The 15,000-nt window shown below is 54.1% G+C and overlaps 1 protein-coding gene across 2 annotated transcripts in view; it reads right to left on the reverse strand.

The window, feature by feature from the left end:
* LOC137313271 (protein FAM83E-like) overlaps nucleotides 1-13,030 on the reverse strand; it is a 50,480-nt gene extending 37,450 nt beyond the window's left edge. Inside the window, exons 1-2 of one of the 2 annotated variants that reach the window (XM_067979395.1) lie at nucleotides 12,951-13,030; nucleotides 2,539-3,316 (exon numbers count right to left, since the gene is read on the reverse strand). In XM_067979395.1, the coding sequence (XP_067835496.1) occupies nucleotides 2,539-2,991 (453 nt within the window). In that variant the 5' untranslated portion in view covers nucleotides 2,992-3,316; nucleotides 12,951-13,030. Of the gene's footprint in view, nucleotides 1-2,538; nucleotides 3,317-5,505; nucleotides 5,742-12,950 lie in introns of those variants that run through there. The other variant, XM_067979396.1, reaches the window with a different exon arrangement.
* Nucleotides 13,031-15,000: the final 1,970 nt, after the last annotated feature.

Raw genomic sequence — 15,000 nt, forward strand, 5'->3', positions numbered from 1 at the left:
AGTATATCCATCTCCCTCCGACAGTGCAGATTCCAGTCTGTAACTCACTCCCGGGTATCTGTTATTCTATATATAAACCCCCCGAACCCCTCGATTAGATTCCAGTCTGTAACTCACTCCCGGGTATCTGTTATTCGATATATAAACCCCCCGAACCCCTCGATTAGATTCCAGTCTGTAACTCACTCCCGGGTATCTGTTATTCTATATATAAACCCCCCGAACCCCTCGATTAGATTCCAGTCTGTAACTCACTCCCGGGTATCTGTTATTCTGTATATAAACCCCCCCCGAACCCCTCGATTAGATTCCAGTCTGTAACTCACTCCCGGGTATCTGTTATTCTATATATAAACCCCCCCCGAACCCCTCGATTAGATTCCAGTCTGTAACTCACTCCTGGGTATCTGTTATTCTATAGAAAAACCCCCCGAACCCCTCGATTAGATTCCAGTCTGTAACTCACTCCCGGGTATCTGTTATTCTACATATAAACCCCCCGAACCCCTCGATTAGATTCCAGTCTGTAACTCACTCCCGGGTATCTGTTATTCTACATATAAACCCCCCGAACCCCTCGATTAGATTCCAGTCTGTAACTCACTCCCGGGTATCTGTTATTCTATATATAAACCCCCCGAACCCCTCGATTAGATTCCAGTCTGTAACTCACTCCCGGGTATCTGTTATTCTATATATAAACCCCCCCCGAACCCCTCGATTAGATTCCAGTCTGTAACTCACTCCCGGGTATCTGTTATTCTATATATAAACCCCCCCGAACCCCTCGATTAGATTCCAGTCTGTAACTCACTCCCGGGTATCTGTTATTCTATATATAAACCCCCCGAACCCCTCGATTAGATTCCAGTCTGTAACTCACTCCCGGGTATCTGTTATTCTATATATAAACCCCCCCGAACCCCTCGATTAGATTCCAGTCTGTAACTCACTCCCGGGTATCTGTTATTCTATATATAAACCCCCCCCGAACCCCTCGATTAGATTCCAGTCTGTAACTCACTCCCGGGTATCTGTTATTCTATATATAAACCCCCCCGAACCCCTCGATTAGATTCCAGTCTGTAACTCACTCCCGGGTATCTGTTATTCTATATATAAACCCCCCGAACCCCTCGATTAGATTCCAGTCTGTAACTCACTCCCGGGTATCTGTTATTCTATATATAAACCCCCCCCGAATCCCTCGATTAGATTCCAGTCTGTAACTCACTCCTGGGTATCTGTTATTCTATATATAAACCCCCCCGAACCCCTCGATTAGATTCCAGTCTGTAACTCACTCCCGGGTATCTGTTATTCTATATATAAACCCTTCGAACCCCTCGATTAGATTCCAGTCTGTAACTCACTCCCGGGTATCTGTTATTCTATATATAAACCCCCCCCGAACCCCTCGATTAGATTCCAGTCTGTAACTCACTCCCGGGTATATGTTATTCTACATATAAACCCCCCGAACCCCTCGATTAGATTCCAGTCTGTAACTCACTCCCGGGTATCTGTTATTCTATATATAAACCCCCCGAACCCCTCGATTAGATTCCAGTCTGTTACTCACTCCCGGGTATCTGTTATTCTATATATAAACCCCCCGAACCCCTCGATTAGATTCCAGTCTGTAACTCACTCCCAGGTATCTGTTATTCTATATATAAACCCCCCCGAACCCCTCGATTAGATTCCAGTCTGTAACTCACTCCCGGGTATCTGTTATTCTATATAAACCCCCCCAAACCCCTCGATTAGATTCCAGTCTGTAACTCACTCCCGGGTATCTGTTATTCTATATATAAACCCCCGAACCCCTCGATTAGATTCCAGTCTGTAACTCACTCCCGGGTATCTGTTATTCTATATATAAACCCCCCGAACCCCTCGATTAGATTCCAGTCTGTAACTCACTCCCGGGTATCTGTTATTCTATATATAAACCCCCCGAACCCCTCGATTAGATTCCAGTCTGTAACTCACTCCCGGGTATCTGTTATTCTATATATAAACCCCCCCCGAACCCCTCGATCAGATTCCAGTCTGTAATTCACTCCCGGGTATCTGTTATTCTATATATAAACCCCTCGAACCCCTCGATTAGATTCCAGTCTATAACTCACTCCCGGGTATCTGTTATTCTATATATAAACCCCCCGAACCCCTCGATTAGATTCCAGTCTGTAACTCACTCCCGGGTATCTGTTATTCTATAGAGCGAGAGCTAGCTTGCCCGTGATGCACCCCATGGTCGAATTGACTACTGACATTTCGCGAGTGAAGAACGGGGTGGGGGTCGAGCACGGGGGGGGAAGGGGGGTGGCGAGAAGGCGTGGCGGGAAAGGGGGCTTTGCGAAACGGGGGCCCAACAAGGGAGGAGGCGCACTCCCCCCAACTTAACCACCCACCCAACCAGCGGGATCTCACCTTGCCCGGAGAGGGCGATGGAGGGGGGGGTGGTAATAACAGGCGCCCGAGGCACGGAGACCCCCCTCGCGATCGGCGCGGCCCCCCCCTCTGTCCTACCTGCTTTGCGTTCTGCAGCAGCCTCCGCACCATCTCCTTGATGGTGGGCTGTTCCACCATGGGGGGGTGGGTATAGACGGTGGCCCGAGTGATGCCCTTCCACATACTCGTCTCTGGCCAGCCCAGCACCAGGTAGGGGGCCTGGACGTCCGACTTGGCGGGCCAGTAGGTGAGGGAGAGGTCCTCGCCCAGTTCCGGGTCCCCCTCTTCCTCCGTCTCCTCCCCGTGCCGGTCGTCCTCGGCCCGGGCCCGCACCCAGTTGACCTCCTCCTCGGAGAGGAAGGGCCTGATTTTCTCCAGACGCACCCGTTCCCGGAAGGCACCAGCGTCTCCCGCCATCAGGGCCTCCAGGGCCTGGCGCTGCTTCTCGCAGTAGACGAACTGAGGGAACGATTCGGAGAGTTTGAGATTGACGTTGTCCTCCTCCAGACACTCAACTTGCGAGGCGGCCATCTCGGCTGGCTACTCTTCCCCGCTTCCCTCTCGCACCTGGCGGTCGGGGGATGGGGAGGGGTCGGGGGGGGCGGGGCGCCTCTCCCCGTGCGCTCGATCGCTCCTCGCTGCTCCTCCACCAGCCCCGCAAAAAAAAAAAAAACGAGACGCGATTTTCCGCTCTCCTTTTCCGGGTCGCGACCGTTCCCCTCTCGCGTCTCGTCTGTCCTCTCGCTCGGCCTTCCCCCGGAAGCCCTCAGGAGGCTGAGGAGGTGGTTCCGAGCCTCCCCGCGCCCCTCGCTCCACCTTTCCTCCGATCGGCGGGTCCTCCCGTCCGAGAAACAAGCTAGGAAACGAGGAAAGAGCAAAATGAGGGTGTTTTTGGTCGACCGCCCCTGGCACTGCTCCCAGATCAAGGAGGTGGACCTCCGGCATTGCTCCAGCATCAAATAGGTGGACCCCTGGCATTGCTCCCGGATCAAATAGGTGGACCCCCGGCATTGCTCCCGGATCAAATGGGTGGACCCCTGGCATTGCTCCCGGATCAAATAGGTGGACCCCTGGCATTGCTCCCGGATCAATTAGGTGGACCCCGGACATTGCTCCCGGATCAAATAGGTGGACCCCTGGCATTGCTCCCAGATCAAATGGGTGGACCCCTGGCATTGCTCCCGGATCAAATAGGTGGACCCCTGGCATTGCTCCCGGATCAAATAGGTGGACCCCGGGCATTGCTCCCGGATCAAATAGGTGGACCCCTGGCATTGCTCCCGGATCAAACAGGTGGACCTCTGGCATTGCTCCCGGATCAAACAGGTGGGCCTCTGGCATTGCTCCCGGATCAAATGGATCTACGATTTTTAATAAATCACTCTACCTGTCGACAAAACGTTACTTCATATTGTGATCTTACCGCCACTCTTTCTTTCTCCATTCTGACTTCCCAGGACGACATTTATAATGGAGAGTCTTCCTATGTAAACATGTCACGGTGTAATTGCGCCCTCTCGCCAGCGGCAGGGCTGTAGGGCCTCTTTTTTTTTGGCACCGCAGTCAGTCCCGCTAGCCCCCGACCTGCCCCCCTCCCCGGCATTGGCCCATGCCCACGTCTAGCCAAATATGTCACATCCAATCACATCAGAAGAATTGCTCTGGAGAGAGTGCAGAGAAGGTTTACAAGAATGTTGCTAGGGCTTGAAAATTGCAGCTACGAGGAGAGATTGGACAGGCTGGGGTTGTTTTCCTTGGAGCGGAGGAGGCTGAGGGGGGACTTGATTGCGTTGCACAAAATTATGAGGGGGCCCAGATGGAGTAGACAGGAAGTACCTGTTTCCCCTGGTGGAGAATTCAAGAACTAGCGGGCACAGATTTAAGCTGATTGGCATAAGGGGACATGAGGGAAAAACTTTTTTACCCAGAGGGTGGTGGGTGTATGGAATTCGCTGCCCGAATTGGCGGTAGAGGCAGGGGGACCCTCAACTCTTCCAAAAAGTACCTGGACCCGCACCTAAAGTGCTGTGAGCCGCAGGGCTACGGACCGGGCGCTGGAAGGTGGGATTAGAATGGGCGCCTGGTCGTTCTTCGGACACAATGGGCCGAATGGCCCCCCTTCTGGGCTGTATCTTTTCTCTGGTTATTAAGAGCGATTGAGTTGGTCACGAGCTCACCGAGTCAGAAGATGGTGGCGATTAAGTCCCACTCTAGTACTGGGACACATAGCTCGGAACACATCAGGATTTCTGATAACCACACCCTAGAAAGGGCACATTGGACTTGAAAGGAGTGCAGTACAGATTGACCAGAAAGTTACCAGGGGTTAGATCATGAGGAGGGATTACCCAAATTGTATTCCCTGGAATGTAGCAGGTTAAGGGTGGCGATTTGATTGAGGTCTTTAAGGGTTTTGAAAGGAGTAAATAGCGTAGACAAGAGGGAAGTTTCTTTTCCGCTGGTTGGGGTGGGTCTCGGAAAAAGGGGACGGAACCGTAAAAATCAGAGCCGGGGCCGTCCGAGAGAGAAGTTCGGAAAACGTTTCTTGACGCAGAAAGCTAGTCAATTCGTCGTTTCGAAATTGAGAGCGATAGATTTCGGCTCGCGACGAATATCGAGGGATATTGGGGCTAGCTGGATCGCTCTTGCGTGAACTCGATGGGCCGAACAGCCTCTCATCGAGTATGGTTCCGAGGAACATGGAGCCGAGGCGGGCAGACCGGAGTTAGGGTACGGATCGGCCGCGATCTCGCCCGCCGGGCCCCGGGGGGCTGAATGGCCTCTTCCCGTCTTTCTATGTTCCCAACGCTGCAGTCGAGGTGACATCCCACAGCGGAACGGCCAACCCAGGCCCGAGCTCCCTGTTTTGGTACCTGAAAGGGCGGTGATTAAATAATAACTTTCAAAAGGAGATACTTGAGAGGGGGGAGGGGGGAAAATGCGCAGGGATAGGCGGAAAAGGCAAGGGAGGGGGAAGGGGAGGATGTGGGACCAACTGGACAGCTCTTACGAAGGGGCCAGCACAGGTTCGATGGGCCACATTACCTCCTTCTGTGCTGTATCGTTCAACGATTCTGGGTAGGAGCAAACGATCCCACGGCCACTAATGGAAGAAGAGCAGGGGGGAGTTCTCACCGGGGTCCTGGGGCCGATATTTATCCCTCAACCAACATCACGAAAAAAAGGTTAACTGGACATTGATCACATTCCTGGTCATTGGATCTTGACGTCAAAAGAGAGGCCATGCTCTCCTCAGTGCTCTGCAAAGCGCATAGCTCTTCGAGGCGGACCTGAGGTGACCACCATTGGCTCGCAGTGCGGGAAGGCCTTGATTTTAAGACTTTAACCTACTATCCAAATCCCTCCATGGCCCTCGTCCCCCCCTCCCTATCTCTGTAACCTCCTCCAGCCCCGACAATTCTCATCCTCCTGCTCAAATCCCTCCATGGCCCTCGCCCCCCCTCCCTATCTCTGTAACCTCCTCCAGCCCCTACAATTCTCATCCTCCTGTTCAAATCCCTCCATGGCCCTCGTCCCCCCCTCCCTATCTCTGTAACCTCCTCCAGTCCCTACAATTCTCATCCTCCTGTTCAAATCCCTCCATGGCCCTCGCCCCCCCCTCCCTATCTCTGTAACCTCCTCCAGCCCCGACAATTCTCATCCTCCTGTTCAAATCCCTCCATGGCCCTCGCCCCCCTCCCTATCTCTGTAACCTCCTCCAGCCCCGACAATTCTCATCCTCCTGTTCAAATCCCTCCATGGCCCTCGCCCCCCTCCCTATCTCTGTAACCTCCTCCAGCCCCTACAATTCTCATCCTCCTGTTCAAATCCCTCCATGGCCCTCGCCCCCCTCCCTATCTCTGTAACCTCCTCCAGCCCCTACAATTCTCATCCTCCTGTTCAAATCCCTCCATGGCCCTCGCCCCCCCTCCCTATCTCTGTAACCTCCTCCAGCCCCTACAATTCTCATCGTCCTGTTCAAATCCCTCCATGGCCCTCGCCCCCCCTCCCTATCTCTGTAACCTCCTCCAGCCCCTACAATTCTCATCCTCCTGTTCAAATCCCTCCATGGCCCTCGCCCCCCCTCCCTATCTCTGTAACCTCCTCCAGCCCCTACAATTCTCATCCTCCTGTTCAAATCCCTCCATGGCCCTCGCCCCCCCTCCCTATCTCTGTAACCTCCTCCAGCCCCCTACAATTCTCATCCTCCTGTTCAAATCCCTCCATGGCCCTCGCCTCCCTCCCTATCTCTGTAACCTCCTCCAGCCCCTACAATTCTCATCCTCCTGTTCAAATCCCTCCATGGCCCTCGCCCCCCCCTCCCTATCTCTGTAACCTCCTCCAGCCCCTACAATTCTCATCCTCCTGTTCAAATCCCTCCATGGCCCTCGCCCCCCTCCCTATCTCTGTAACCTCCTCCAGCCCCGACAATTCTCATCCTCCTGTTCAAATCCCTCCATGGCCCTCGCCCCCCTCCCTATCTCTGTAAACTCCTCCAGCCCCTACAATCCTCATCCTCCTGTTCAAACCCCTCCATGGCCCTCGCCCCCCCCCTCCCTATCTCTGTAACCTCCTCCAGCCCCTACAATTCTCATCCTCCTGTTCAAATCTCTCCACTGTTCACAGTGCTCCAAGTGTGGTCTAACCAAGGGGGATACAGGGTCAAACTGGGGACGAGGGGGGTACAGGGTCAAACTGGGGACGAGGGGGCACAGGGTCAAACTGGGGACGAGGGGGGTACAGCGTCAAACTGGGGACGAGGGGGGGCACAGGGTCAAACTGGGGATGAGGGGGTTACAGGAACAAACTGGGGACGAGGGGGGGTACAGGGTCAAACTGGGGACGAGGGGGGTACAGGGTCAAACTGGGGACGAGAGGGGTACAGGGTCAAACTGGGGACGAGGGGGGTACAGGGTCAAACTGGGGACGAGGGGGCACAGGGTCAAACTGGGGACAAAGGGGCACAGGGTCAAACTGGGGACAAGGGGGTACAGGGTCAAACTGGCACGTACCCCCAAATCCGAGACCAGGCCTTGGCGTTCGCGGTGACCGCCAGCCCCTTGGGCGCGGTTCACGGGACGAAGGGAGCCAGGCTCGTCTCTCAATTCCTAAAACCTTATTCATTTATTGCTCATTAACCTGAGACCGCCTCCGAATCAGGTGCACTGGATGCATCGCGGTCGGTCACAGCACAAAAAGAGGAGGCCATTCTGCCCATCGGGCCTGTGCTGGCTCCGTGAGGGAGCTCTCCAATTAGTCCCACTCCCCCCCTCCTCTTTCCCTGTAGCCCCTGTGAATTTTTCCCCTTCGAGTATTTCTCCAATTCCCCTTTTGAAAGTTATTATTGAATCTGCTCCCTTTCAGGCCGTGAATTCCAGATCGTCACAACTCGCTGCGTTAAATAAATGTCTCCTCATCTCCCCCTCTGGCTCTTTCCCCGATCGCCTTAAATCCGTGTCCTCTGGTCACCGACCCTCCTGCCCACTGGAAACAGTCTCCTTATTTACTCTCTCAAAACCCCTTCCTGATTTTGAACCCCTCGATCAAATCTCCTCCTTAACCTTCTCTGCCCTGAGGGGAACGACCCCAGATTCTCCAGCCTCTCCGCGTTTAACGGAGTGAAACGTCCCCCAAGGCCCGTCCCAGGAGCGATTATCAAACACAATCTGACCCCAAGACACATGAGGAGATATTAGGGACAGGTGACCAAAAGCTCGGTCAAAGAGGGAGGTTTTAAGGAGCGTCTGAAAGGAGGGGAGAGAGAGGGGGAGAGGTTTAGGGAGGGAATTCCAGAGCTCGGGGCCCAGGCAGCTGAAGGCACGGCCGCCAATGGTGGAGCGATGGGAATGGGGGATACGCAAGAGGCCGGAATTGGAGGAGCGCAGAGATCTCGGAGGGTCGTAGGAGGTTACAGAGATAGGGAGGGGGGGACGAGGGCCATGGAGGGATTTGAACAGGAGGATGAGAATTGTAGGGGCTGGAGGAGGTTACAGAGATAGGGAGGGGGGCGAGGGCCATGGAGGGATTTGAACAGGAGGATGAGAATTGTAGGGGCTGGAGGAGGTTACAGAGATAGGGAGGGGGGCGAGGGCCATGGAGGGATTTGATCAGGAGGATGAGAATTGTCGGGGCTGGAGGAGGTTACAGAGATAGGGAGGGGGGGCGAGGGGCCATGGAGGGATTTGAACAGGAGGATGAGCATTGTAGGGGCTGGAGGAGGTTACAGAGACAGGGAGGGGGGGCGAGGGCCATGGAGGGATTTGAACAGGAGGATGAGAATTTTAAAATCGAGGCGTTCCCGGACCGGGAACCAGTGTCGGTCCAGCGAGCACAGGGGGTGATGGGTGAACGGGACTTGGTGTGAGTTAGGATACGGGGGGGAGCAGGAGTTTTGGACGAGCTGGAGTTTACGGAGGGCGGGCGATGGGAGGCTGGGTCCCCGAGAGTGAGTCACTATTAACAGGAGGGTCCCTGAGAGTGAGTCACTATTAACAGGAGGGTCCCTGAGAGTGAGTCACTATTAACAGGGGGGTCCCTGAGAGTGAGTAACTATTAACAGGAGGGTCCCTGAGAGTGAGTCACTATTAACAGGAGGGTCCCTGAGAGTGAGTCACTATTAACAGGGGGGTCCCCGAGAGTGAGTCACTATTAACAGGGGGGTCCCTGAGAGTGAGTCACTATTAACAGGAGGGTCTCCGAGAGTGAGTCACTATTAACAGGGGGGATCCCTGAGTGTGAGTCACTATTAACAGGAGGGTCCCTGAGAGTGAGTCACTATTAACAGGGGGAGTTCCTGAGAGTGAGTCACTATTAACAGGGGGGGTCCCTGAGAGTGAGTCACTATTAACAGGAGGGTCTCCGAGAGTGAGTCACTATTAACAGGGGGGTCCCTGAGAGTGAGTCACTATTAACAGGGGGGGTCCCTGAGAGTGAGTCACTATTAACAGGGGGGGTCCCTGAGAGTGAGTCACTATTAACAGGAGGGTCCCTGAGAGTGAGTCACTATTAACAGGGGGGTCCCTGAGAGTGAGTCACTATTAACAGGGGGGTCCCCGAGAGTGAGTCACTATTAACAGGAGGGTCCCTGAGAGTGAGTCACTATTAACAGGAGGGTCCCTGAGAGTGAGTCACTATTAACAGGGGGGTCCCTGAGAGTGAGTCACTATTAACAGGGGGGTCCCTGAGAGTGAGTCACTATTAACAGGGGGATCCCTGAGAGTGAGTCACTATTAACAGGGGGGTCCCCGAGAGTGAGTCACTATTAACAGGGGGATCCCTGAGAGAGAGTCACTATTAACAGGAGGGTCCCCGAGAGTGAGTCACTATTAACAGGGGGGTCCCTGAGAGTGAGTCACTATTAACAGGGGGGTCCCTGAGAGTGAGTCACTATTAACAGGAGGGTCCCCGAGAGTGAGTCACTATTAACAGGAGGGTCCCTGAGAGTGAGTCACTATTAACAGGAGGGTCCCTGAGAGTGAGTCACTATTAACAGGAGGGTCCCTGAGAGTGAGTCACTATTAACAGGGGGGTCCCTGAGAGTGAGTCACTATTAACAGGAGGGTCCCTGAGAGTGAGTCACTATTAACAGGGAGGTCCCCGAGAGTGAGTCACTATTAACAGGAGGGTCCCTGAGAGTGAGTCACTATTAACAGGAGGGTCCCTGAGAGTGAGTCACTATTAACAGGAGGGTCCCTGAGAGTGAGTCACTATGAACAGGGGGGATCCCCGAGAGTGAGTCACTATTAACAGGGGGGTCCCTGAGAGTGAGTCACTATTAACAGGAGGGTCCCTGAGAGTGAGTCACTATTAACAGGGGGGTCCCTGAGAGTGAGTCACTATTAACAGGGGGGTCCCTGAGAGTGAGTCACTATTAACAGGGGGGTCCCTGAGAGTGAGTCACTATTAACAGGAGGGTCCCCGAGAGTGAGTCACTATTAACAGGGGGTTCCCTGAGAGTGAGTCACTATTAACAGGGGGGTCCCAGAGAGTGAGTCACTATTAACAGGGGGGTCCCTGAGAGTGAGTCACTATTAACAGGGGGGTCCCTGAGAGTGAGTCACTATTAACAGGCGGTCCCCGAGAGTGAGTCACTATTAACAGGGGGGTCCCTGAGAGTGAGTCACTATTAACAGGGGGGTCCCTGAGAGTGAGTCACTATTAACAGGCGGTCCCCGAGAGTGAGTCACTATTAACAGGGGGGTCCCCGAGAGTGAGTCACTATTAACAGGAGGGTCCCTGAGAGTGAGTCACTATTAACAGGGGGGTCCCTGAGAGTGAGTCACTATTAACAGGGGGGTCCCTGAGAGTGAGTCACTATTAACAGGAGGGTCCCCGAGAGTGAGTCACTATTAACAGGGGGTTCCCTGAGAGTGAGTCACTATTAACAGGGGGGTCCCAGAGAGTGAGTCACTATTAACAGGGGGGTCCCTGAGAGTGAGTCACTATTAACAGGGGGGTCCCTGAGAGTGAGTCACTATTAACAGGCGGTCCCCGAGAGTGAGTCACTGTTAACAGGGGGGTCCCTGAGAGTGAGTCACTATTAACAGGGGGGTCCCTGAGAGTGAGTCACTATTAACAGGCGGTCCCCGAGAGTGAGTCACTATTAACAGGGGGGTCCCCGAGAGTGAGTCACTATTAACAGGAGGGTCCCTGAGAGTGAGTCACTATTAACAGGGGGGTCCCTGAGAGTGAGTCACTATTAACAGGGGGGATCCCCGAGAGTGAGTCACTATTAACAGGGGGGATCCCCGAGAGTGAGTCACTATTAACAGGGGGGTCCCTGAGAGTGAGTCACTATTAACAGGAGGGTCCCTGAGAGTGAGTCACTATTAACAGGGGGAGTTCCTGAGAGTGAGTCACAATTAACAGGGGGAGTTCCTGAGAGTGAGTCACTATTAACAGGGGGGTCCCTGAGAGTGAGTCACTATTAACAGGGGGGGTCCCCGAGAGTGAGTCACTATTAACAGGGGCGGTCCCCAGGAGTGTGTCACTATTAACAGGGGGTGGGGGCGGTCCCCAGGAGTGTGTCACTATAGTGCGTCACTATTATCAGGGGGACGGTCCCCAGGAGTTTGTCACTATTAACAGGGTGCGGGGGCGGTCCCCAGGAGTGTGTCACTATTAAGGGGGGCGGTCCCCAGGAGTGCGTCACTATTAACAGGGGGACGGTCCCCAGGAGTGTGTCACTATAGTGTGTCACTATTAACAGGGGGACGGTCCCCAGGAGTGTGTCACTATTAACAGGGGGGAGGCAGTCCCCAGGAGTGTGTCACTATTAAGGGGGGTGGTCCCCAGGAGTGTGTCACTATTGTGCGTCACTATTAACAGGGGGACGGTCCCCAGGAGTGTGTCACTATAGTGTGTCACTATTAACAGGGGGGGCGGTCCCCAGGAGAGTGTCACTATTAAGGGGGACGGTCCCCAGGAGTGTGTCACTATAGTGTGTCACTATTAACAGGGGGGGCGGTCCCCAGGAGAGTGTCACTATTAAGGGGGACGGTCCCCAGGAGTGTGTCACTATAGTGTGTCACTATTAACAGGGGGGGCGGTCCCCAGGAGTGTGTCACTATTAAGGGGGGTGGTCCCCAGGAGTGTGTCACTATTAAGGGGGGTGGTCCCCAGGAGTGTGTCACTATTAAGGGGGACGGTCCCCAGGAGTGTGTCACTATAGTGTGTCACTATTAACAGGGGGGGCGGTCCCCAGGAGAGTGTCACTATAGTGCGTCACTATTATCTGGGAATCCCCCCCCCCCTCCTTACACATAAAAGTGTGAAAGCCAACGATTGCAGAGCAGGAGAAATCAGACCCAGCTGATCGACCAAGTGTGGCAGCACTTTCTCCAAGAGTTGAACGCCCTTCCTCCTGGTATCCTTCGACCCCCCCCCCTCCCTCCCCCTCTCCCACAGCCCGCCCCCTCCTCCTTCTGCCTCTTAAACCTCATTAATCTCCTTCCGTCACCCTCCCCTCTTATTCCCTTACTCTCTTTTTTTTTTAACGCCCGTTGGCCGAGGTGGGACGGCGGGGATTGGTTTTAAACCTCAGCTCGGGCTTCACACACTCTTACTTTGCTCCGATCTGCTTTCCCCCCCCCCCCCTCTTCCTTTCCCCCGCCTTCTCTCTCTCCCTCTCTCTCTCTCTCTTTCTCTCTCTCGAGCTGCACCCCACGGTCGAACAGCTCCCTCCCTCCAACGTCTCCCGCTGTCGCCGACCCCTGTCTGCTCCCGATTCCCCCGCAGGTCCAGCGTTACAAACCCTGACCCGCGTCGATAAGCCCCGAGTGATCTCCCTTTCCATCTATGCCTTCCTGCACTCAGCTCCCCATCAGGAACTGGTCAGTCGAGTTTGAAACAAGCAGAATCGAACACACAAAAACCTTTAACTCGTTCGAGGGTCAGGAACAGGCGAACAGGTCCAAATTTGATGAAGTCCACGTCAAAACCAAGCCTCAAATTAATCAAATAAGAAATATTTCAGGTCTCCCAACACCTACCTGTCCGGCGAACACCAAACTTTCGCAAATAAGGAGTCACTCTGTACATAATCAACGAGACTGCCTTTAAAGGGGCCGTTCGTTAAAGGCACAGGCCCCGCCTCTGTTTTGTTTTATGACTGGCACAGAGGAAAAAGGTCAAGGATACAGAGAGAGAGAGGCACTGGAGGCTGAACTTAGCCGGGGAGATTCGCCCTCGCTGAGTCTCACGCTCTCTCTCTCTCTCTCTCTCTCTCGCCTCGTCAGGCCAGTACTGAGGGAGTGCCGCACTGTCGGAGGGAGATGGATATACTCTGGGACTCGAGCCCCATAATCCAGGCCCACACTCCCCCGGTCCCAGTACTGAGGGAGTGCTGCACTGTCGGAGGGAGATGGATATACTCGAGGACTCGAGCCCATAATCCAGGCCCACACTCCCCGGTCCCAGTACTGAGGGAGTGCTGCACTGTCGGAGGGAGATGGATATACTCGAGGACTCGAGCCCATAATCCAGGCCCACGCTCCCCGGTCCCAGTACTGAGGGAGTGCTGCACTGTCGGAGGGAGATGGATATACTCTAGGGCTCGAGCCCCATAATCCAGGCCCACACTCCCCGGTCCCAGTACTGAGGGAGTGCTGCACTGTCGGAGGTAGATGGATATACTCTAGGACTCGAGCCCCATAATCCAGGCCCACACTCCCCGGTCCCAGTACTGAGGGAGTGCTGCACTGTCGGAGGGAGATGGATATACTCTAGGGCTCGAGCCCCATAATCCAGGCCCACACTCCCCGGTGCCAGTACTGAGGGAGTGCTGCACTGTCGGAGGGAGATGGATATACTCTAGGACTCGAGCCCCATAATCCAGGCCCACACTCCCCGGTGCCAGTACTGAGGGAGTGCTGCACTGTCGGAGGGAGATGGATATACTCTAGGGCTCGAGCCCCATAATCCAGGCCCACACTCCCCGGTGCCAGTACTGAGGGAGTGCTGCACTGTCGGAGGGAGATGGATATACTCTAGGACTCGAGCCCCATAATCCAGGCCCACGCTCCCCGGTGCCAGTACTGAGGGAGTGCTGCACTGTCGGAGGTACCGTCTTTCGGATGAGACATGAAACTTGGAGCACTGTGCACAGTTCTGGTCTCCATATACCTTGGTTAGACCACACTTGGAGCACTGTGCACAGTTCTGGTCTCCATATACCTGGGTTAGACCACACTTGGAGCACTGTGTACAGTTCTGGTCTCCATATACCTTGGTTAGACCACACTTGGAGCACTGTGCACAGTTCTGGTCTCCATATACCTTGGTTAGACCACACTTGGAGCACTGTGCACAGTTCTGGTCTCCATATACCTTGGTTAGACCACACTTGGAGCACTGTGCACAGTTCTGGTCTCCATATACCTTGGTTAGTCCACACTGGGAGCACTGTGCACAGTTCTGGTCTCCATATACCTTGGTTAGACCACACTTGGAGCACTGTGCACAGTTCTGGTCTCCATATACCTTGGTTAGACCACACTGGGAGCACTGTGCACAGTTCTGGTCTCCATATACCTTGGTTAGACCACACTTGGAGGACTGTGAACAGTCCTGGTCTCCATATACCTTGGTTAGACCACACTGGGAGCACTGTGCACAGTCCTGGTCTCCATATACCTTGGTTAGAGCACACTTGGAGCACTGTGCACAGTTCTGGTCTCCATATACCTTGGTTAGACCACACTTGGAGCACTGTGCACAGTTCTGGTCTCCATGTACCTTGGTTAGACCACACTTGGAGCACTGTGCACAGTTCTGGTCTCCACATACCTTGGTTAGACCACACTTGGAGCACTGTGCACAATTCTGGTCTCCATATACCTTGGTTAGACCACACTTGGAGCACTGTGCACAGTTCTGGTCTCCATATACCTTGGTTAGACCACACTTGGAGCACTGTGCACAGTTCTGGTCTCCATATACCTTGGTTAGACCACACTTGGAGCACTGTGCACAGTTCTGGTCTCCATATACCTTGGTTAGACCACACTTGGAGCACTGTGCACAGTTCTGGTCTCCATATAC

This window comes from Heptranchias perlo, unplaced genomic scaffold (genome assembly GCF_035084215.1).
Source record: "Heptranchias perlo isolate sHepPer1 unplaced genomic scaffold, sHepPer1.hap1 HAP1_SCAFFOLD_454, whole genome shotgun sequence".
NCBI classification, from domain to species: domain Eukaryota; kingdom Metazoa; phylum Chordata; class Chondrichthyes; order Hexanchiformes; family Hexanchidae; genus Heptranchias; species Heptranchias perlo.